The sequence below is a fragment of the Bos grunniens genome, chromosome 12 (assembly GCF_055505025.1).
Source record: "Bos grunniens cultivar Pamir isolate PY7600 chromosome 12, Bosgru_T2T1.0, whole genome shotgun sequence".
NCBI lineage: Eukaryota > Metazoa > Chordata > Mammalia > Artiodactyla > Bovidae > Bos > Bos grunniens.
Window position 1 is genome coordinate 12,460,891 of NC_141176.1, and position 22,745 is coordinate 12,483,635.

At 44.7% G+C, this 22,745-nt stretch overlaps 1 protein-coding gene across 9 annotated transcripts in view; it reads left to right on the forward strand.

Annotated features, from left to right (window-relative positions):
• The first annotated feature begins 5,411 nt into the window (after nt 1-5,411).
• Nucleotides 5,412-22,745, forward strand: part of DGKH (diacylglycerol kinase eta) — a 205,975-nt gene continuing 188,641 nt past the window's right edge. For 7 of the 9 annotated variants that reach the window (XR_015137816.1, XR_015137815.1, XM_086328817.1 and 4 more), the window contains exons 1-2: nt 5,485-5,692; nt 12,932-13,126. Coding sequence is in view for 7 of the 9 variants with exons in the window: in XM_086328817.1 (XP_086184943.1) it covers nt 5,633-5,692; nt 12,932-13,126 (255 nt within the window). In the remaining 2 variants the exon portion in view is untranslated. Of the gene's footprint in view, nt 5,693-12,124; nt 12,257-12,931; nt 13,127-22,745 lie in introns of those variants that run through there. The other 2 variants (XM_086328819.1, XM_086328814.1) reach the window with 2 other exon arrangements.

Sequence of the window (22,745 nt, forward strand, 5' to 3'; positions counted from 1 at the left end):
CATAAGGAACACCTATATTATATCAGACATTTTTAGTACAGTATTTCATTTAGCCCTCAGGAATACTGAGAAACTGGTTTGGTTGTGCTCATTTTACAATGGATGCTTCCTGGTGGCTCAGTGCTAAAGAATCCACCTGCCAATACAGGTGACTTGGGTTCAGTCCTTGGGATCACAAGATCCCCTGCAGAAGGACACGGCAACCCACTCCAGTATTCTTGCCTAGAGAATTTCATGGACAAAAGGATCCTAGCGGGCTATAGTCCATGGGGTCTCGAAAGAGTCGGACAGGACTTAGTGACTAAACAACAGCAAATGCTCATTTTACAGTGAGGAAACAACTTGCTCAAGGTCTCAAGGTTAATCAGTAGAAGAACAGGAATTCAGGCACAGTGCTCTTTAATAGCAAATCCCACGCACGGTCCTCTCAATGTTAATATACCTCAAATGACAAAGAGCCAAACCTCATACTTCTTTCCTTTATTTCTTCCTTGTGTAGTTTTCCAAAAGAAAATACTCCAAACGCGCTCTGAGAAAACCACTGTATAGACACCAGGGGGGAATTAAAAAATATGTGCTAGCAATACATAGTTTATAAGAGAGGCACTTGAGAGTTGAAGTGTTTATTTTTGCCTGTTTAGAATTATCTTTAAAGGAAGGGGATGAAGATACTGACTAATCTTTGATGTTATGCATATATGTTAATTTTAAGGGTGACCACTAAAGAACTGAAATGAGCATGTGCTCAGTTGCTCAGTGGTGTGTCTCTTTTCAACCCTATGGACTGTAGCCTTCGAAGCTCCTCCATCTGTGGACTTCCAGGCAAGAATACTGGAGCAGGTTGCCATTTCCTACTCTAGGGGAGCTTCCTGACCCAGAGATCGAACCTGCATCTCTTGGATCTCCTGCATTGGCAGGCGGAGCCTTCACCACTGGGCCACCTGGGAAGCCCCAAAGAATTGAAATAGAATAGGTATAAATTCCGAATCATTAGAAGTGTTTGGGAAAAAAAGAGTATGTTAAAGAAAATTAAATGAAAAGGAGATGAGATAGGAGGGGGAAAACCAAAGAAAAAGGAAGTTAAATAAGTAGGAAGTGAGAGGGTGGTAATAAATGCAAGCATAAGGATCACAGTGTGACAAAGTGTGCTAGTGTTCACCAAAAACCTGTTCTCTTTCATGGTTATAGAATTGTGGTTGGGGCATGGCTACCCAGCTAGCGGTCTCATCGTCCTGCTCCTTTCCTGCTGGGTGTAACCTCGGAACTAAGTTTTATCTGGTGGGTGATGACAGATAAGTCTGTCTAGGTCTTTCTGGGTCTAGGTCTTTGCACTTGTGTTTCACTCTTCATCCTTCCTTGAGCTGGAACTACCTTATTTCCTTCTTCTGTGTAAATAAGAGCGACACCTTAGAGGGTGGAATAGTCATATGTGGCAAAGGAGCCACACAGCAGCTGGGACCACTCATCCCAATACTCTTTCATGGGCAAGATGTAGACGTTGTGTTTGGTGGGTGGCAGGGAGGAAGGAGCTCTTTCTTACAGCAACCTTTTACCCTAATTAACATACATAATAAAATGAAAACTCATTACCATAGGCTACTGCCAACGCTGGACATGAAAGAGATGCAGGTTCAATCCCTGGGTGGGGAAGACCCCCTGGAGGAGGAAATGGCCACCCACTCCAGTGTTCTTGTCTGGAAAATTCCAGGGATGGAGGAACCTGGTGGGCGACAGTCCACTGAGTCATAGAGTCAGACACGACTGTGCATGCATGCGGGCATGTCACTAAAAGGCAGACTCTCAGAATTCAGCTGTTGCCATGCACATTTGCAGGGCAGCAGTGGAGATGCAGACACAGAGAACAGACCTGCGGACACAGTGGGGAAGGAGGGGGGAACAAGCTGACAGAGCAGCGTGGAAACATAAAGGATCGTATGTAAAATAGACGGCCAATGGAAATGAGCTGTATGACTCACGGAGCTCAAATCAGGTGCTCTGTGACAACCTAGAGGGGTGGGATGGGGAGGGAGGTGGGAGGGAGGTTCAAGAGGGAGGGGACAGGTATACCTGTGACTGATTCGTGTTGATCTATGGCAGAAATCAACACAATATTGTAAAGCAATTATCCTCCAATTAAAAATTTTTAAAAGTCAAGTGTTATTTACAAAAACACACTTAAAAATAATGACTCAGGATGGTTGAAAATGAAGAGATGAAAAGACATATACTAGGTAATCACTAACAAAAAGAAAAATAATTGTATCATACCACATAGAATTTAAGGTGGAAAAACAATGGACAGATAAGCACCTAGCGAACTTAACTAGGCAAACGGGATTAGAGTCCTGACTTTGACATTTATACTGTAGAACCCTGGGCAAATTGCTTTATTCTTTTCTAATGTCAGTTTCTTTCTCTATAAAAGATGATAATAACATATTATTTGCAGAATTGGGAGATAATACATGGGGAACATTCTCTATAGATATAAAAATATAGTAACTCAAATTGGATCATATAATTCACTCATCTGGCATTTACTGAACACTTCTGATACATCAGAACTAGGAAGAGGGAGTCAGTCATATTACTTGTCATCAGAGAGAGTATGTGTAAAAATGAGTTTAATAAAATATTCTACAGCATTATGGGGGGGCATGCATTTTGTCTAGAGAGAGGGGCCAACAGAGTCAAAAATAATTTCATAAGAAAGGTGATTCTGTGGTTGATTGGTATTTGCACAGGCTGAGTAAGAGGAAGGGTGTTCCATGAGAAGGCACAGCATAAAAATATGACCTGGAGCTTCCCTGGTGGCTCAGTGATAAAGAATCTTCCTGCTGATGCAGTAGACACGGGTTCGATTCCTGATCCAAGAAGATCCCACATGCCAGGGAGCAATGAGACCCGTGTGCCACAACTATTGAACCTGTGCTCTAGAGCCCAGGAGCCGCAATACTGAAACACGTGGGTCCTAGAGCTGATGCTCCGCAACAAGAGAGGCCACTGCAATGAGAAGCCTGTGCACTGCGACAGAGATAAAAGCCTGAGCAGCAACGAAGACCCGGCACAGCTAAAAACAAATAAATACAATTTTATGTATATATAAAAAGGAATCAATCCAAGAAGACGATATAACAACAACAGAAAAATAAGTGGCCTGATAGGGAACTGCATTCATGGAACTCAGAAAGTTTGATGAGACTGGAGAAACAGATGTTGGCTAAGATATTGGAACTTCATCCTACACACAACGGAGAGGCATTTGAAGTGTTCCTCCAGGAAATGACTTGCTCAGTTTTGTATTTTAGACAGCTTATTTTAGCCACAAGGTGAGAGATGGCAGGGGTAGAGATGTGAGCAGCTTAGCAGCAGTGAGACTAATGAGGAAAGCAATGCAATGTTTCAAGGGCTCAAAAGAAAGGACCCCAAACTCAGCAACAACAGTGAAATGGATGGAAGGTGGTGGACAGGAATGTCTGGTCTCCCAAGGGGGCGATGGGGGAAGAGAAGGGGAGCCTGGGACAATTTCAGATTTCTCCTTTGGTCGACAAGGTAGACTATGGAGACATTTACTAGGAATGAGACCAGGGAGAAGGGGAAACTGGCAGGAAAGTTAACTTCCGTTTTAGTCAAGCTGAGCTGAGGGCCAGCGGGACGTCTGGGTACACATTTCTGATAAGAAATTGGCTTTACAGACTGGAGATCTGGGATAGGCTGGACAGGTTATGAGTTGCTAGCACATGGTTGAAGTCATGGATGGGTCTGGATAGACCAGATAACATTACAAACAGACCAAAAAAACAGACTGTTTTAGCATTCCGACATGTCAAAGGTGAAAAGGGGCCAAGTTCAAGTAAGACGTTTAGAGGACAGGAAACTGAAGTATCAAGTCTGGCCTCCAGTGACAAATATTGCAGATACATTAAATAAGAAGCGAATGGTGGTGGGGGGCAGGGAAACGACCCAATGGTTCAGGGAAGTTTGAAAGCACAGGTGACCTTTGTCAGGGTCGCCTTGGAAGAAGAGTGGGCACGGAGATCGGTTGCAGGAAAGAATGAGTGGTAGATGAAGAAAGGGTTGTAAGAATCATAAAAAACAGGCATTTATCTCCCAAAGAGCTTGACAGTGAGGAGGTGGGGACTGGAGGATCCAGACTGGATCAAGGAAGCGTTTTGAAAATTTCAGTTTGTTTTTAAAATGTGCGTGTATGTTTTACATGATGAAGGGCCTGGGAAGATGCTGATAGAAGGAGACTAAAAGTCCAGGAGAGGGAATACCTGAAAAGCCATCCCGACTCATTGGAAAAGACCCTGATGGTGGGAAAGGCTGAAAGCAAAAAGAGAAGGGAGAGCGGAGGATGAGCTGGTTAGTTAGCAACTCGGACTCAATGGACGTGAATCTGAGCAAACTCCAAGAGATGATGGTGGAGGACAGAGGAACCTGACGTCCTGCAGTCCATGGGGGTCGCAAAGAGTCAGACACGACTCAGGGACTGAACAACAACAGAGCCATTCTCGGGTTGGAAATAGACTGAAACCGTCTCCGATGCCCATAAGAGGATCAGAAATGCTGTTTGAAACGTTGTATTCAAAGGTTGGGACCAGGCGACATGTCATATATTGAGCGCTCACTGCGAGCCAGTCCCTTTCCATAATTTGAAGGCAGCGCTCTAACTGGAAGGCAGACCCACTCCGGAGCCGGGTTTGTTTCCATGAAACCGTTAATCACTAAAAAGGCATTAAAAAAACAAACAAAAAAAGTACTCCCTGAAGCTGAACCCCTCTCACAGATGCTAACCCATCTGCAAGGCTTTTTAATGTCACAAAGCATAAACCATCCCTGGCGCAGCTGGTTCAAGAGCGGCTCTGGAATGCAATGATCTCCCTCGCTCTGTCGAAGTCGGTTACCGTCCAGCGCGATTCAGTTCAAGCCCCAGCGCCCGGAGGAGGGGAGGTGCCCGCGCGCAAGCCGCCGGCGTGGGGAGGGAGGCGGGCGCGGGCTGCGGGCACCGGGAGAGGGAGACGCGGGGACAGGGGGGCTGGAGGCGGCTCCGGGGACGCGCGGTCGCTGCTGCTCCCGTCGCCAGCGCATCGGCCGGCCGCGCCGGGCTTTCCCCACCGCTCCCTGCTCTCCCCGCGCGCGCGCGCGGCGGCAGCTCGGCGCCCGGTCCCGGGGGGGAGGCCGCTCGCGTCCCCGCGGCCGCCCGGCGCCCCTCACCAACCGGCGGCCGCTTTCGGTTCCGCGCCTTATAAGGCCGGCCCGGGGGGTCACGTGCGCCCCGGGCCGCCCGCCGGGAGGAGGGGGCGGTGGGGAGGAGGCGGGGCGGGGAGCGGGGAGGAAAAGGGGAGGGAGCCGGGGGCGGAGGAAGGCGCGGGAGGCGGCGGCGGCGGGGAGCGGATCGCGCGGCGCTGGACCGCGGAGGAGGAGGAGGGGGAGGTGGACGGAGGGCCCGGCGCGGGGGCGGGAGAGCTCAGCGCGGCGGAAGCCGGAGACGGCGGGAGGGCCGGTGGCTGGGAGCCGGGCGGCGGCGGCCGCGAGCACCGCGGCGAGGGAGGCGCATCCAGCGGCCCCGGCGGCGGCGGGGGGCCCGGGTCCGCACTCCGCGGGCGGCCGGCGGGCGCGGGCCGGCGCGATGGAGCCGCGGCACGTGCGCCCCTCGCCGGGCGCCCGCAGCCCGACCTGGGAGGAACCGGTGGGTACCGCGCCCGCGCCCGCCCCCTCCCGCTTCTTCTCTGTCGCGTCCCCCCCCTCCCGCCCGGGCCGGGTTCCGTTCAGGAAATGGCCCGGGATGAGGTCCCCAGCTGCTTCCCAGCCGGGGCCGCGCTTCCTCCGCCGCCCCGGCTCCTCCTCGCGCGCAGCCCGGAGCCCCTTTGTCCGGCCCGCCGAGGCTTTCCCCGAGGGGGGCCGCCGGCGACCCGCGCGGACCACGGCCCTCAGAGCACCGTTTGATTTCCGTGCTTCATCCACTTCTCAACTTTTTTTTTTTTTTTTTTTTGGACTTGATTTTAGAGCGAAGAGGGTGGGTAGGGAGGAGGAAAGGAGAAATCCAGACCGTGGGTCGACCGGCAGGGCTCGGAGGAGATCCGCGTTCCCCCCGCCCGAGACCGCGCCCTGGCCCATCACCTGGGCGCGCAGGTTCCCGGGGACCCGCGCTGGCCGGGCGCATCGCGGCTTGAAGCCCGGAACCACGCCTCCGACTCTGGCTCGCCGCTAAAGCCCCGGGCTTTTCTAGAGGGTCAGGGGGGCTTTCCAGGGGTGAAGCGGGAAGCTGACCTTGATTTCGCCTAGGTTTTTCGCCGCCCATAAAACGCGGAGGTTGGGTGATTTTAGGGACCCGAGTAGCCAGTACATGTGCCTGGTATGTGCGACGGTAACGAGTAGGAGCCCGGGGGGAGAGGGGGTATTCGCATCCGTTCTCTCAAACTCTTTCAACTTATTTCTTGCAACTCAGACAGTCAGAACCACCTCACCGCCCTCCAGTGTTTCTCCCCCTAAATTCCCGTCTCACTCAGAGCTCTGTAATCCTGTGTGGGCTGCCTTTTCCCCTGGCATCGAATTTTAGCTCTCTGCGCCCTGCCTCGATATTTGGTACTTCGTCCTGGTTGATATTCTTGAGCCTCTTTGAAAAGCCTCACCGGTGTTCTGTTTACCGTGTTCCCAGGGACTCCCGCATTATCTGCTCAGGCTGGCCCCCTGCCTGTTGAGAGCTTCTAGGTCAGGTGCCGGGTTTGGTTTTTTTTCTTTTCCAATGTGTACCCTACCGGCTCCTTTGCCCAAGTTTCTCTGCCTTCTGTTTCCCGACCTTTCGGCAGTGTCCTTCAACCCTGATCAGTCTGTATCTGCAGCTGTCTTTGCTTTCATAAAGTTGAACATGTTATTAGCTTGCCCGTCTGCTCATATTTCTTCTGTTGTGTGTATTGTGTGTATTACTGAGGATTAAAATATCCTTGAAATTCAAAATACAGTTCGGTTTTGGAGTTTAAGTCAAAGATCCCTGAGAACTAAATTTAGTGACCTGTTTTTGTAACTTCTTTACTTTTAAACTTTCCTACCTGGGAAGTCCTTTATGAACTTGCAGACCTGGAGTCAACACCAATCACAATGAAAAATACCTGGTTGTATCTATTTTACTGTAGGATGCTGATGCCACAGCTACTTTGGCAGGAAAGCTTTTATTTTTGCTTTACTTTCAGTGACAAAAATGAAAATGTTTATTTATTAGCCTTTAAAACTAGAGCCCAAACAGAAATATGTGAGTGAATTGTGACACTTTGTCCAGTCTGCAGAACTCTCCTTTAAAAAATGAGGTTTATTTTCTTTAAACGCTGCAGGCCTTTTTATTTACTCAACAGGTCTTTTATCCAGCACCTACTATGTTCCAGGACTGTTGAATGTAGCAGTTGACTGCACAGGCACAAATCCTTAAATCATCACAGAGCCTTTATTCTTAGGTAGACAAAATGTCTTGTTTCATACATTTTACTATTTTAGAGTAAAAAGAAAAGAGTTCAAAGAAGAAAATCATCAGAGATCTCGTGTATGTGGCATAAAGTGATCCTGTGGACAAAGTGATTTTATTTGAAACCCTGTGGCTGTCCATGTCTGACATGAAGTCTAAGAACTAATAAAGGGGACTCTCATTTAACTTCTTAAAAAAGATAAGTTATCCAAATTACTGAAAAGTGTGGACAAGAAAAATGACAGGGGAAATAATGCATGTAAATGTCAGTTATTTCAGACGTGGGGCGCTAACTGGGGAAATGTCAGCTTAATCTATGTTGAAGGACAGATTTCCCTACAAAAACTTTTTTCAGATCAGTGATCCCTTACGAATCTAATCAAAGCTATGTACTGTCTTCCTCCCCAAGATGTAGCCATGCAACATACATATAAAAATTTAATAAAATTTCAAGGGAATCAGAGTTCCCATAGCCCATTCTGTTGACCTTCAAAGACCTTGGGTTAAAAGATCTGCTTTGACCTGGATTCCATTTTGCTGTCATTTAAAATCTCTTTTTTTCCTGAATTCCAATACAGGCTACTTTAATACTTCTTTACCATAAAAGTATACTCAGTTACATTTATGAAAAAGGAATATTCAGGAACGAACAGGCAATATTCCCAGCACACAGATCATGCTGCATTGTTTCTTACTGTAAATAACGGCATATGTGTAAGGATATAGTTTCTCTGGTCTTTTTTGCCATGTCCCAAAACATGATATGATTCCACATGGAACCATTCAGACAGAAGAGTTAACATAATGTCGGGAATAGATGCTGAGTAATAGTAAAGAGAATAGCCCGTCTAGCTTGAAACGTACTCGTGCTTGGAGCAGCGAGGCAGCTGCTGGCCATCAGGATGGTCTTTGTACTTGGAGATGAAATGAAGTTATTTAATTAAGGGAGGGTACTTAAACAAACTGTTAACCTTATCATTACCCCATCGAGGGCACTGGGCCTGCAAGAAGATAAATGTTAGCATTCAGGTGTCTGTGTATTTCCTTTAATGCTAGCTTTAGAATGTAATCAAATCATGGAAACAGAGGCATTACCTAAATTTCCAATTAATTAAAAAATATTTCGGTGGTGGGAATAGGTGGGTTCAGGAAGATATTTAGCCAAGTAGTCCTTGTAGATAATAGCCTGTGAGAAAGTAAATAGAATTCTTGCCAGACCTTAGCAGAGTATGAGAGTATTTACAGAGTAATGCTTGAACAGTACTGGGATGCTAGAGTACCCTTTACTTATTAAAATTTATTTTTATTTCCGAATGATTGTTACCTAGTTGGCTCTGATGAAGCTATTCAGACCACTGAAAAATTAGGGAGAGAAGAGTTTCAAAGGAAAAATGGCCAACACATAAATGAGAGTTTATATTTATGTATGAAGTCTAGATGACCGAAGTTGTGTGCCTTAGGTGCAGGGATGGGCATCCGTACATGGAGTTGATATCATGATTACTGTCATTTCAAAATCCTCTTCGTTGAGATAACAAGGGAATTTTAATGAAGCTTTCAGTGTTACATTCTAAACATGGAATCAGTTCAGTTCAGTCGCCCAGTCGTGTCTGACTCTTTGCGACCCCATGAACCGCAGAACGCCAAGCCTCCCTGTCCATCACCAACTCCCAGAGTCCATCCAAACCCACGTCCATCGAGTCGGTGATGCCATCCAACCATCTCATCCTGTGTTCCCTTCTCCTCCTGCCCTCAATCTTTCCCAGCATCAGGGTCTTTTCCAATGAGTCAGCTCTTTGCATCAGGTGGCCAAAGTATTGGAGTTTCAGCTTCATCATCAGTCCTTCCAATGAATATTCAGGACTGATCTCCTTTAGGATGGACTGGTTGGATTTCCTTGAAGTCCAAGGGACTCTCAAGAGTCTTTTCCAACACCACAGTTCAAAAGCATCAATTCTTCAGCTCTCAGCTTTCTTTATAGTCCAACTCTCACATCCATACATGACCACTGGAAAAACCATAGGAATAGGTAGTGTATTATGGAAGCTGTTTTAAAGTTGGCATGAAAGCAAGTCTGTACCTGTTCAACCTGCAGTGTTCTTTGCATGGCTCCAGTTGACTAGGAACATGAGTCTTAGAACGTGTTTTTAAAGTGCCTATGTACTTAGGTTCTTCAGAATCTAATGTAGACTTCATGTTTATGACATAATATTTAACGTAAAACCATAGAGCATATGGGATTTAATCAATAAAAGCTACAAATGGATATTAAATCTCTTGTTATAAGTATGATTAATAAGAATATAATTCAAAATATCTCTATAGGTAATATTTATAAGGTTGGTATCAGAATGAGAATTGGCTGTAACTTATCTTTAGTATAATAGTTTTTTTTTTTTTTAATGGGGTGGAAAGCCCTTTTAAGTAGACACCTAAAAGTAATTTAGTGGTGGCTTCTATTTCCACTTCTTTCTGAATGCAGTGTCTATGTGGCTTATGTCCGAGCTTATAATAGTTTGTTTGTGATACATTATGTTCAAAACAAAGATTTCAAAGTAATAATAATAAGATAAATATGTAAGATGCATCTAAGAAATTATTTGAATATCTGAAAACACCAACAATTTTTGGTGAACAGTTTGGAGAACAGTTCAAGGAAATCTTATAAAGAAATAATGTAATATGCCACATATTTGAAATTTGTTTTAGTTGCTATTTTGAGCTACATTAAAATGGTTGTACATATTGAGCTCTCGACATTGCTATTATATTTTTAGGGGAAGTGAAGTGCATTGCAGGTATACAGTGTACAGACTGAATATCCTTCTGGCAATTTCTAATTTACAGATAAGACCTGAGAAGATGCCAGTGGGTCAGCTACTTGAAGTTAGGGATTATAGTTCCTCAGAAGAGATGACTGGAGAAAAGAGCATCTTTCATGAGCTACCTTTTGTGGGAAATGATGCGACATTCCTTCACTTGCTTACACAGCAGTTCACTCTAAGTATGTGCTAGGGAAAATGCAGACCAGGGATCATTTAGTTAACATTGGCGGGTGAAGACTGGCTGTACGTTCAGAGTCACAACCAAATTTTAGAACTTTTTACAAGAGTCTTTGAAGAGCAGGGGTAACTGTGAGGTTAATTTTTCATGAAGTAATGAATACCTTTACTTTGAGGTATTAATAGCCCAGCTTTTGCACGTGAAGCTATATATATATATATATACTTTTTAATATTTGTAAGTGATCAATGTTTGAATGAGAGTGAGAAGTGTATTCAGTCCTCTTAAGATCACAGAATAGGCATGGACATAAAACAATGGACCTTGCCCTTCTGTTTCACTCTCTGCCTGGATTTTGGAAAACATTGCTTATATAAAACTTTAAACCTAAATGTGAATAGAAACATGATAACGGACAAACCAACTTTTGTTGTGTGACGTGGTAATGTGAATAGAACATTAGAATAAGACACATGATTTTGACTTTGGTCCTGCTTGTGACTTTGGGCCTTGGGTTCTTTACATTAAAAGAGAAGGTCTGAACTAGGTTTATTCTTTCAAAAGGCCACTGACTTAGGTGCTCTTTGGATTTGTGAGATCACTGGATTTGTCAGTGACCAAACAGTTGGGTTAGAATAAAGGCCATTCTTTTGATTTTTTTTTTTCCTATTAAAAGAATTCCCTTCTCAGAGGTATGTTCTCTGTAGATACAGACTTGCATTTTTATGGAGGCTTAAGTGTTCTTAAAGTTTATTCTGCCCAATTACTTTCCCTTTCTAAAGAAGACAACAGAGCCCAAAGAAGTAGCCTTTATCAGTTAGTAATACCTGGCCGCAAACTCCTGTCTTTGCACATTTGAACTAACCGTCACATTTCACATTTCAATCAATTTAATCTACCTAGTGGCTAGACAGTGGTACGGGGATTGTAGATTGTTTCTGAAAATCTCTTGGAACTGTTAGTTCTTCCACAGCATCAAATTATTGACAGTAAGATTTAAACTAAAAACAAAAAAACAAAAAAAAAAAACACACACCACCCAAAGCAAAACACCCCCTCCCTTAGTCTGGAGGACCCTTAAAGGTCATGTCAACTGAAAAAAATTCGAATGAGTTTGAAGGGCGCGAACACGCTAAAGAGACTGGATGCTTTCCTGAACTGTGAAGAGACTCCATGGTGTGGCAGGGACTTTTTGCCCTACTTAAACACACAGCTTAACAGCAGCCTGGAATTCTCTGTGGATGACAAGAGAAACCTGTCACTTGAGTCTCTTCTCCCCGAAGCCCTCCCACAGCAGGCGTGCACATGGCAATGCAAGGCTGCCGTTTCCCAAGCGTCCGCTCCGCCAGCTTGCAGGGGACGAGCTGAGAGCGGTGGCTGCCGCCTGTTGATCCCATTTCCTCCCGCTCTGGTCCGGGTTAGGGAGTGGCTCTCTCCCAGGACCTTCCAGTGTTTTCGTGCTCGGGCTCCGGCGTTCGCACGGCTCCGGCGCATTGTTTTCTTCTAGGCAGCCCCCCCGGTTCGCGCTTGAGCTCAGAGCTTTCTCTTGCCCGCCGTCGTCTCGGGCTGCGTGTAACTCGCTGGTTTCTGCGCGCTCTCCACGCCCTTGCCAGTTTCCTGTTAGCCCAAGGGATCGCTCTTTCCGAACGAAAAAGTTCTCCGAACCGAGTGGAGCCTCCCGGAAAATGCTCTTCTCTTCCGTGTGCGCCGGATGGGGGTGGGGGTGGGCCAGAAACTAAAGGCCACGGTCAGGAGAGCCGACGGGACCCGGACCTCCGGGCGGAGGCGGGAGAGGTACGCTTCATCACAGAGGGGCTGGGGGATCCGGAGACCCACCAAGGGGCAGCGCCCGTCCATCGCGGGGCCGCAGGGGACTTGTACTTGCGGGGACCGTGCGGCGAGGCCCGAGTGTCTCTGCAGAGATCCTGGGTTCGGGAGGGTGGCGGGAGCACCCAGGGGAGCCGGCAGGAAGCCAGGTTCCCTTTCTGCTCCTGGGGCCGTTCTTGCCACGGTTGCCCGGGAACCGAGGGAGGGAGGAAGCATCGCCGCCGGCCGGGCCTGCGGGAATGGGGGTGCGGAGATTTCGCGCCTCGCTCGCCCTCCGCGGCCCACCCTGGGGACCCCAGACCCTCGGGGACGTGGGACATGGGACGTAGTTCCGACCAGTCCGTCGCTCCCATCACCGCTACCCGCGCCGGTGGTATTCCGGGCCGGGCGCCCTGGGGTCCCAGGCGGGCCTGGGTCCGCGCCCCCGGCGCCCCGCCGCGGGCGCTGCTCTTGCCGGAGCCGGGCGCGGGGTCCCGGAGGCTCTCGACCGGGCGCGGGGTCCAGGGGGCTCCCGGGCGACCCCTCCCCGGCGCGGGCGGCTGGGGGGGGTGAAGATGGCGGCGGCGGCGCGGGGCTCCGGGCCCCGTTCGAGCAGAGCGCCCCTGACCGCCGCCCCCGCCGGGCGGGGCTGTGTTCCCGCAGGAGTCGGACAGGATGGCCGGGGCCGGCAGCCAACACCACCACCCGGGCGCGGCGGGAGGAGCGGCAGGCGCTGCGGTCACCCCCGCCACTGTCCCGGCGGGGCCCGGAGACGACTCGTCAGACAGCGAAGCGGAGCAGGAGGGACCCCAGAAGCTGATCCGCAAAGTGTCCACCTCGGGGCAGATCCGCACCAAGGTAAGGCGGGCCGAGAGCAACGGGAAGACGGGAGGAGGCAGCTGGGGAAGGGGACCGAGGGCGCCCGGGCGCGGGGAGCGCGCCGGCGGATCCCCGGAGCGTGAGGAGGTGAGGGCGGGGCCTGGGCCGGGGGGCGGGGCCTGGGCCCGGGAGCGTGGGGAGCCGATGTGAGGGTGGGGCCTGGGTCTGGGGGCGGGGCCTGAGCCGGGGAGCGTGGGGAGCAGAGGTGAGGGCGGGGCCTGAGCCCCGGAGCGGGGCCTGGGCCTGGGAGGGTGGGGAGCAGAGGTGAGAGTTGGGGCGGGGTCCGAGAACGGGGCCTGGGCTCGGGGGCGGGGAGCAGAGGTGAGAGCCGGGCCCAAGCCCGGGGGCGGGGCCTGAGCTCGGGGCGGGGCCTGAACCCGGGGGCGGGGAGCGCGCCGACGGATCTTGGGAGCGTGGGGCTCAGAGGTGAGGGCAGAGCCTGGGCCGGGACCCACTGGAGCTGTTCCCGGTCCCGACGCTGGGGCCTTCAGGGTGGGCTCCCGGGGAGCCAGGGTGGAGACGGGGAACCAAGCAGCGTGGGAAAATGCCGAAACGCTGTTTAGAGTTACCACTCAGGGATCCAAAAAGGAGTGTTTTATTATTTTTGGTCCTACCTGCCGAGCAGTGGTTGCTGACACTTTGCACAGGGAGAGAAGTGCAGGCAGGCCAGCCAGAGCTGCTGTGACCTTCGCCACCTTCTCTTCCCGAGGGCAGCAGCCTGTCGCTCCCTGACCCTCCCAGAGGGGTAGGATGGGGAGGTGACCCCTGCCTGCCCCTTTGCTGTGCTTTGGTAAATGATGCTCGCACTCTGCGCAGCACAAACCACAAACCTCGAGTCCCAGGTTTCCACTAAGTGCTGTATTCAGATCTTATCAACGCACGCATGGTTATTTTTAATACTGAAAAGTAACTGTTTTGTCGTATATGGAGATATGCAAGCTGTGTTATTCTTTCTGTAACAAGTGTTACTGACCTGTGAGGGCTCAAGTTGAGCGTTTTAATTTGATTTTATATAATATATATATTTCAAGTGCTGGCAACTTAAACATTACTTATATATTCTAAATTTGGGTCATATTTTAGAAATTATGACGTTGAGAGTCTGTTATCACTGGGCGACTTTAACGAGGAATTAGAAAAGGGAACCAATAAAATCGTTAGATTTGTGTGGTCTTTAAAAATAAATGTGCAGAAGTTAATTCATTCTATACCTATTTTTACGAGAACTTGTTTTCTAAGGTTAATGGAGCCACATATGAAAATAGAACTTTTATTATATGCCTGTGGATTCATGTTTGCACTTGCCTGGCTCCTTACTTTCTAAAATAAATATGTGTAAGCACACACACAACTGTTAACAAGCTTCACTGAGTGAAGAGTCAAAGACTGCTTCATTTTTAAGTGCAGGTCTTGTAACTGCTTTTAATAGTGACATTTCTAATTTAATAAACTTTGTGATAAATTAAGGGTATGGCATTTAATGTATTTTTATAAGATTAAGGCTAAATAAAATAGGGTCTTTCCTAACAGAGAGTGCCTTTAACATTTGAAATCTTAATTTAAAAAGTTCACAAAACGGTGTTGATAATCAGCAAAATGACAGGTAAAGTGGTGTTTTTACATATTCACCTGAAAAGGCTAAAATTCCATGTATGCTTACGTCAAAATTGACCAGTAAATTTATACTGTTTGGAAGAAAATTTAGAGAGATCTCTAATTTGAACTGAGTGAAATAAAAAACAAATTTGTTGGGAGTACCACTAAAATTTGAAAGATACTTGAACTGATGTTGATAGCTACAGTTATACTGTTTAAATTTGATATTTTCTGTGGTTTGGGGAAAAGCATATATATCAAGACTGAGAGTCAATTCAAGAAGCATATTTATTGTTGGTTTCCCATTTAACTTTTTAACAAAAATATTTAACACTGATGTTTTGGCATAATTAGGAATAATTAATGATCATTAAATGAAATGTTCCTATGTACTGAATTTCAGAAGTTGTGTTTTTTGTACTCGCTTAATGCAAGTGCATACAGGTTCATCATCATTATCATACATGGACACAAGCGATCAGGGCCTAAATTGGCTGAAACTGCTGATCCTTGGCCTCCTTACCCGCCCCATCCCCCAGTCCAGACTGTTCATATCTGCCACAAATTTCAGCAGTTACATCTCTGATTCTCAGGGATGAAGGCAGAGCAGTGGGGGGAAGGAGCACCGCTAAATTCAACTGTTGGTTTCCAGTCTTCAGTTATGATCCAGATAAAAGTTGAGGGAAAAGATCTTTAGCAAAGGACGGATACGCCATTGATCCCTTGCACAGGTTTGTGAGATGGGAGAGCCTGGAGGAGGAGGCCCTGGGACTAGCCCACAGCTTGGTCATTTTTTAGACAGTAGGAGCTCATACATCCTGAAGATAAACCAAGGGATCACTAGGTCTGACACGTTGTGGTTACTAATAGCGTCTTCAATTATGGTGTATAGCAGTCTGGAATGGTATATGTGGCACACGAACACATAATTTGCGTGCCTATATCCACTTGCTTACGTATGTTTGTGTATGTTAATATATGCTGTCTCTTTGGAAAGCACTTGTGCACATACAGAGAGGGCCTACAGCAGAGTGAGTTGAAAAGATGAGTTGAACATTATTTCTTGAATGATTACGTGTATACATTACGTGTGTTCATGTAATGCTTCATATATATGGGTATTACCATTAAAACACACTACTTCTTTTAGTTTCCTTTAAGATCCTTAGGCTCATAAAGCCGATTGGTGTTTAGCTTTGGAGTGAAAAATAACCACTAATTTAAGTCATTACCTTATTTTAAGTGTTTTTTTTTGTGGTAAATGTTGGTTAATGTTTTAAATAATTTGAGTGTTAGTGAAGAACCTTAATTGTGGCATTTGGAAAGTGTCCAGACTTTTCTTAATTGAAAAAATAAGGTGTGCATATAGTAAGACATTCAGACAGTGTGAGAGGATATTTGGTGAGGGAACGGTATCCAGTGAAAAGTCATCTCCCTCCCACACTAGACTTCATAGTCTCTGTTTCAAAGGCAATTGTTGACAGTTCCTTTGTTGTGTGTTTCTAGACAATTTCTATGTACATAAAAGAATATATATATGTATACATAGATGGGCTTCCCTGGTGTCTCAGATGGTAAAGAATCCACCTGCAATGCAGGAGACTTGGGTTTGATCCCTGAGTTGGAAACATCCCTTGGAGAAGGGAATGGCAACCCATTCCAGTATTCTTGTCTGGAGAATCCTATGGACAGAGGAGCCTGGCAGGCCACAGTCCACGGGGTCACAAAGAGTCAGACAGGACTGAGCAACTAACACACACACACACGTGTGTGTGTGTATATATATATATATATATATATATATATATATATACACACACCACACTTAAATATGTAGTATTTTGCAAATACTGATGAGAACATTCTGTACACGTTCTGCATCTTGTTTGTTTGGGGATATAATATGGAGATCATTTCTCTAATGTTTGTCTACAGATACTTTGTTCTTTCTGATGATGGCAAAGTATTCCTTTATATCAGATTGAGCTCAGTGAAACTGCACTGTCATTAGGTCAAAATGGTAGAGAGTAAGGCTGGGAGGTGGGGAAAACGGGGAGAAGTACGTGCTTTCAACTCTAAGAGGAATATCTTCTGGGCATTTAATGTACAGCATTGTGACTATGGTTACTAAAATTGTATCCTGTATTTGAAATTTGCTAAGAGAATAGCAAGATATTCTCACCACACACACAGGTACACACATGGTAGCTGTGAGGTAATGGATATATTAATTAACTTAATTGTGGTGATCGTTCCACAATATATATGTCTATCAAATAATCATCACATTAAGTACTTTAAGTATTTATACAATTTTACTTGTCAATTAGACCTCAATAAAGCTGGAAAAAAATGATCCCATATGGGAAATCTCATATGGTTTAATCTAGCGTGTTATGTCTTCACTTAATTAACCAGCTCTCTATGAAAGGAAATATGGGCTATTTTAAGACAGCACCAATCTCAGCTTTTTTGCAGTGGATACTATACACTTTTTAGGTAAGGAATAAATAGACTGGCATGCTTTTTGAATTAGTATGGTCTAATAAAATCCACATGTACGTTTTAGTATCCTCCTCAATCCCATACTGTGTACTCTGTTCCTGTTTTCATTTCCCATTTTTTCCTTCTGTTTCTTTGTCCTTGCTATCTCTCTCCTACTTTTCTCATTCTCTGTTTTTTCACCTTTTTTCTTTCTATGGTGTCTCAGATGGTAAAGAATCTGCCTGCAGTGCAGGAGACCTGGGTTCAATCCCTGGGTCGGGAAGATACCGTGAAGAAGGGAATGGCTACCCACTCCATTATTCTTGCCTGGAGAATCCCATGGACAGAGGAGCCTGGTGGGCTACAGTCCGTGGGGTTGCAAAGAGTTGGACACCTCTGAGTGGCTAACACATACACACAGTGATTCTCAAACTATCAGCTAAGTAGAATTTCAGGTAGGCTCATCTAGCTACCCAGGTGCTAAACACTAGATAATTTTATGGCTGCCTCAATCTCCTCAAAGGAAATAAGTCACTTGCATACAGAAGTTTAAGTACTACTGATTGGGGAAACTAAAGGGAGCTGCAACTCATCAGATCTCTTCCTTTCTCTTTACCTAGGACTATTATCCCTAAATTCTTCATCTTGCCTCAAGGAGAATTCTGCATTTAGATTGATTCTGCATTTAGATGTACTGTTGTAGAGAATTTCACAGGTGTTTACTGGGCCTGAGGCGTTCTGGAACAGCACTAATACAAACTCAGAACAGCTTAATTATGAACATGAGTGTGAAGGTCGCTTGGTTTGCTTTTTGTTGGCCCATCAATACTGTAGTCTTTCATCTTGCAGTGAATGGCTAGAGGAACCTTGGTCAGGATTATAGACTAGAATTGTTCAACTGTCATAAGCCAAATGGTAAAAACAGATAGGAACCAACTCAAAGACTTTTTGACTCATCTTGGCTAAGGTCATGAAGCTTCATGTGTCAAAAATGCTTCCTAATTTGCTTTATTATGCTCCCACTTATTTTTTCCACATTTATGTCTTACAGTTAATTTTAATGTCCATAAATGAGTTTCTAAATTTAGCTAAAACACACCTAAGCACTGAAAAGATATTCAGAACTTTGCAACACGATACCTGTATTAGGGCATCTCTTTCTGCCCATTAAAAGAATAACCACCACATTCTTCAGTTAAAACCTGGTTTTACTTTAACTTGAAGGATGTATAAATAAACTCGTGTCTTTATGGTAAGGCATGATCAATATGGAAATATTGATTTGTATTTTTCACTGCTTTATGAGATGCAATTTGTGCAATTAAACATTATCTTTCACCATAAACCTTCTGTAGAGTAGATTAGGGAGGACTTGCTTAGTGTTTTGCAAATTGTAGATGGCAGCCGGTTAGTAGGTTCTGCTGGTTCATATCCAGTATTTGAAACAGAAACAGAATAAATTAGAAAATACTATTTAAGTATTTTCTACATGGAAACATTGTTTCCATGTAGTTCTACATGGAAACATTGAATTGGGTGATGATCCAAATAGTATGGGAAACAGAAACAAGGCCAGCAGATTGGTAATAAATAAAGTAATATTAACAAGTTTATTATTCAGAAACTCACTATGATGTGAAAGGCAAGTAGGAATATTTACATTTTGATAGGTGATAAGCAGGAAGATATCTTGAATTATAAGAGTAATTAACATTCGTCTAGGCAGAAGTCAATGGCACCCCACTCCAGTACTCTTGCCTGGAAAATCCCATGGACGGAGGAGCCTGGTAGGCTGCAGTCCATGGGGTCGCTAAGAGTCGGACACGACTGAGCGTCTTCACTTTCACTTTTCACTTTCATGCATTGGAGAAGGAAATGGCAACCCACTCCAGAGTTCTTGCCTGGAGAATCCCAGGGATGGGGGAGCCTGGTGGGCTGCCATCTATGGGGTCGCAGAATCCAACACGACTGAAGTGACTTAGCAGCAGCAGCAGGCAGAAGTCAGCTAACTTTTTCTATAAAGGGTCAGGTAGTAAATATTCAAAGCTTTGTGGGCCATAGACTGTCAGAATTACTCAACTCTACTGCTGTAGTGCAAAAGCATCTATAAGCAGTACTTGAATATACCTATAAGTGGCTGTCATGTGATATATGTCTCTCTATGTGTTGTTGCTCAGTCACTAAATTGTGTCCAACTCTTTGCACACCGTGGCTTGCAGCACGCCACATTCCGTGGTCCTCCACCATCTTCTGTAGTTTGCTCAGTTTCATGCCCGTTGAGTAGGTGATGCTATCTAACCATCTCTTCCAATAAAAGTTTAAGGATGTTAACATTTGAGTTCATAACATTTTCACGTGTTAACAAATATTTTTTCATTTGAGTTCATAACATTTTCATGTGTTAACAAATATATATATATATATATATTTTTTTTTTTAAAGCCATTTAAACATGTAAAAACCTTCTTAACTTGTGGGCTGTGTACAATCAGGTGCTAGAAGTATACGGCCCATGGATCTTCTTGTGGGCTTTAGTTTCTGATTACTTTTCTAGGTAATGGAAAATGGTTTGCATAGCATTGCAAAGTTAAGGTGCTGCGAAATGCAATCAGTGTTGAAGGGACCAAATAAAGCTAGATCTCAATCCATTTAAAAATCTCATCTTTGTAGAACATTTTATTTTTAGCTTGGTTTGCGTCTTTGCTTCCATTTTAATGTGAACTAAATATAGATTGGAAACTCTGAGTCTTGGTACAGTAATATATGGTATAACAACTTTCTTTCCATTTTGATTACAAGTTAAACATGATATCCCATTATTAAAGATGAGACTTAATAAATAATTTATTCAACCTTCACATACAACTTAAGATGCATTATTTGAAGGTATCTAAATTTAGAAAGCTTTCACTTTAAGGCTGCATGTTTGCTGTTGTGGTGGGAGTGATGAAAGGTTATATGAAACTTTTATTGTAGATGACTCGGGGCTCCTTTCTGTTTCCAGGGTACAGGGTTTCACTCATATTGGATTTGTTAGGCTTTACTTGCTCAGGAAATATGTTTATAGGCAAAGGTTTTAATTAAAGAGAGTTTGGTTTATGTCTAAAAATAGACCCTTGAAAAAGACCCGTAACATGTTACTCCATTATGTTTTCCCTTGACGAATTAATTTGATTTTGTTGGGTATGGAGTGGTTTTTTTCTGTAACTATTTAGTTATTTGAAACCCATTTGTATTTTTGATTTGGTTAAGTGGCTTAAAAGGTCAATATCCATTGTTGATAATAACCCTAATTTAAGATGCAGTATACATTGTTTCTATTTTATCAATAGATTGTCACTTATTTTTTTCAAAGTAACATAAATGACAATATTCCCCCCTCCCCGCTTTTTATTAGAAGGATATTTGGAAGACTTGTTAGCCTCTTGGGGTTTATTTATTTATTTATTTATATTGGAATATAAAAAAATGCAGCAAAATGAATCAGTTATACATATACATAGATCCACTCTTTTTACGATTCTTTTCCATGTAGATCACTGAGAGTACTGAGTAGAGTTTCCTGTGCTGTGTGGTAGGCCCTTATTAGTTACCTAAGCCTTTTGTTTCATTCCAAGGAAGTATGATTAACTTTATCATGTGTGGAGCAGGCATCTCTAACCTTCTCACTGTGCAGGTTGAATACCAGGACTTTGTCCAAACACCAGATTGTGATTTAATGTTTGTTGTTCAGTTACAAAGTCGTGTCTAGCTCTTAAGCTTGGGACATTCATGTCAGAAATGTAAAGATCCCTTTCTCCTTAGTGTTTGTTTATAGAGCAGTTTTATAATATATACATGATCTCATCAAACAGTTGTGTAAAACTATCTGAATTTTACAAATGAAAAAACTGAGAGCAGCAGGTTGGAATATCTTCCAAGTAAATTGCAGGACTGCAACTCAAAAGCAGGACTTGGAAATAGTGGATGGCTTCCAAGTGTCTTCTTTTAAGTCCAGTAAGCTTCTTGGATTTGAAACTTGACTTCTATAGTATACAAGTATGGGTGTATTGGATTGGCCAAGAAGTTCGTTAGGGTTTTTCTGTACAGTGTTATGGAAAAACCCTAACGAACTTCTTGCCAACCCAATATGTGGGTGTCTGCTCACCTCTCCTGCTTCCCTTCCCCTGTGTTACCCTCTCCCTTCCTGCCCCGCCCTTTATTCATCTGTTTAATCTGAATGTATCTCTGACCAATGTTTTAGGTTTCCTAATGCCTTTTTGCGGAGAAGGCAATGGCACCCCACTCCAGTACTTTTGCCTAGAAAATCCCACGGACGGAGGAGCCTGGTAGGCTGCAGTCCATGGGGTCGCTAGAGTCGGACATGACTGAGCGACTTCACTTTCACTTTTCACTTTCATGCATTGGAGAAGGAAATGGCAATCTACTCCAGTGTTCTTGCCTGGAGAATCCCAGGGACGGAAAGCCTGGTGGGCTGCTGTCTATGGGTCGCACAGAATTGGACACGACTGAAGTGACTTAGCAGCAGCAGCAATGCCTTTTTGCATTCAAAACTTACGTTTTTAGTGAGATGTTGAACAGTATATGTTTGAAAAGTCACTTTCAAAATAAAATATTTCAGCTGAAATTTCTATTAATTTTAATTACCATTAGCCAAATCATGGAATCACTTTGAAAATGGCTTTAGAAGGACTCATTTATAAGAAATGCTTATAGGTATCTAACGCTTCAAATAGATTTTCAAAGAAAACTGTTAGTTTCACTTTTGTAAGATGAGATGCTGGTTTTAAAAGGTCATGATATAGTGCTAGTATGAATTATATAAAGTGCTTTTCCATTTGGCCTATTGAGGAAAATACATGAATAAAATTTATTTTTAACTAGCTAAGGAATGAACATGACATTTATAGGGTACAATTTTCTCCATATGACTCTTCCATTTAGGTAAGAAATAGTTCCAGGTCGTGTACATGAGCAGGCACACCATTTTGAGTGGGGTTATTTGTACAGAGTCATATAGTACTTTTTATAAACTCATGTAGTACTTTCAAAACTCATGTTTTTAGTGAGGCTTTATGCTAAAGACTTTGACTGTGTGGATCACAACAAACTGTGGAAAATTCTTAAAGAGATGGGAATACCCAACCACCTGACCTGCCTCCTGAGAAATCTGTATGCAGGTCAAGAAGCAATGGTTAGAACCTGATGTGGAACAAGAGACTGGTTCCAAATTGGGAAAGGAGTATGTCAAGGCTGTATATTGTCACCCTGCTTATTTAACTTATACGCAGAGTACATCATGTGAAATGCCAGGCTGGATGAAGCACAAGCTGGAATCAAGATTGCCGGTAGAAATATCAATAACCCCAGATATGCAGATGACACCACCTTTATGGCAGAAAGTGAAGAGGAACTAAAGAGCCTTTTGTTGAAGGTGAAGAAGCTGGCTTAAAACTCAACATTCAAAAAACGAAGATCATGGTATCCAGTCCCATCACTTCATGGCAAATAGATGGGG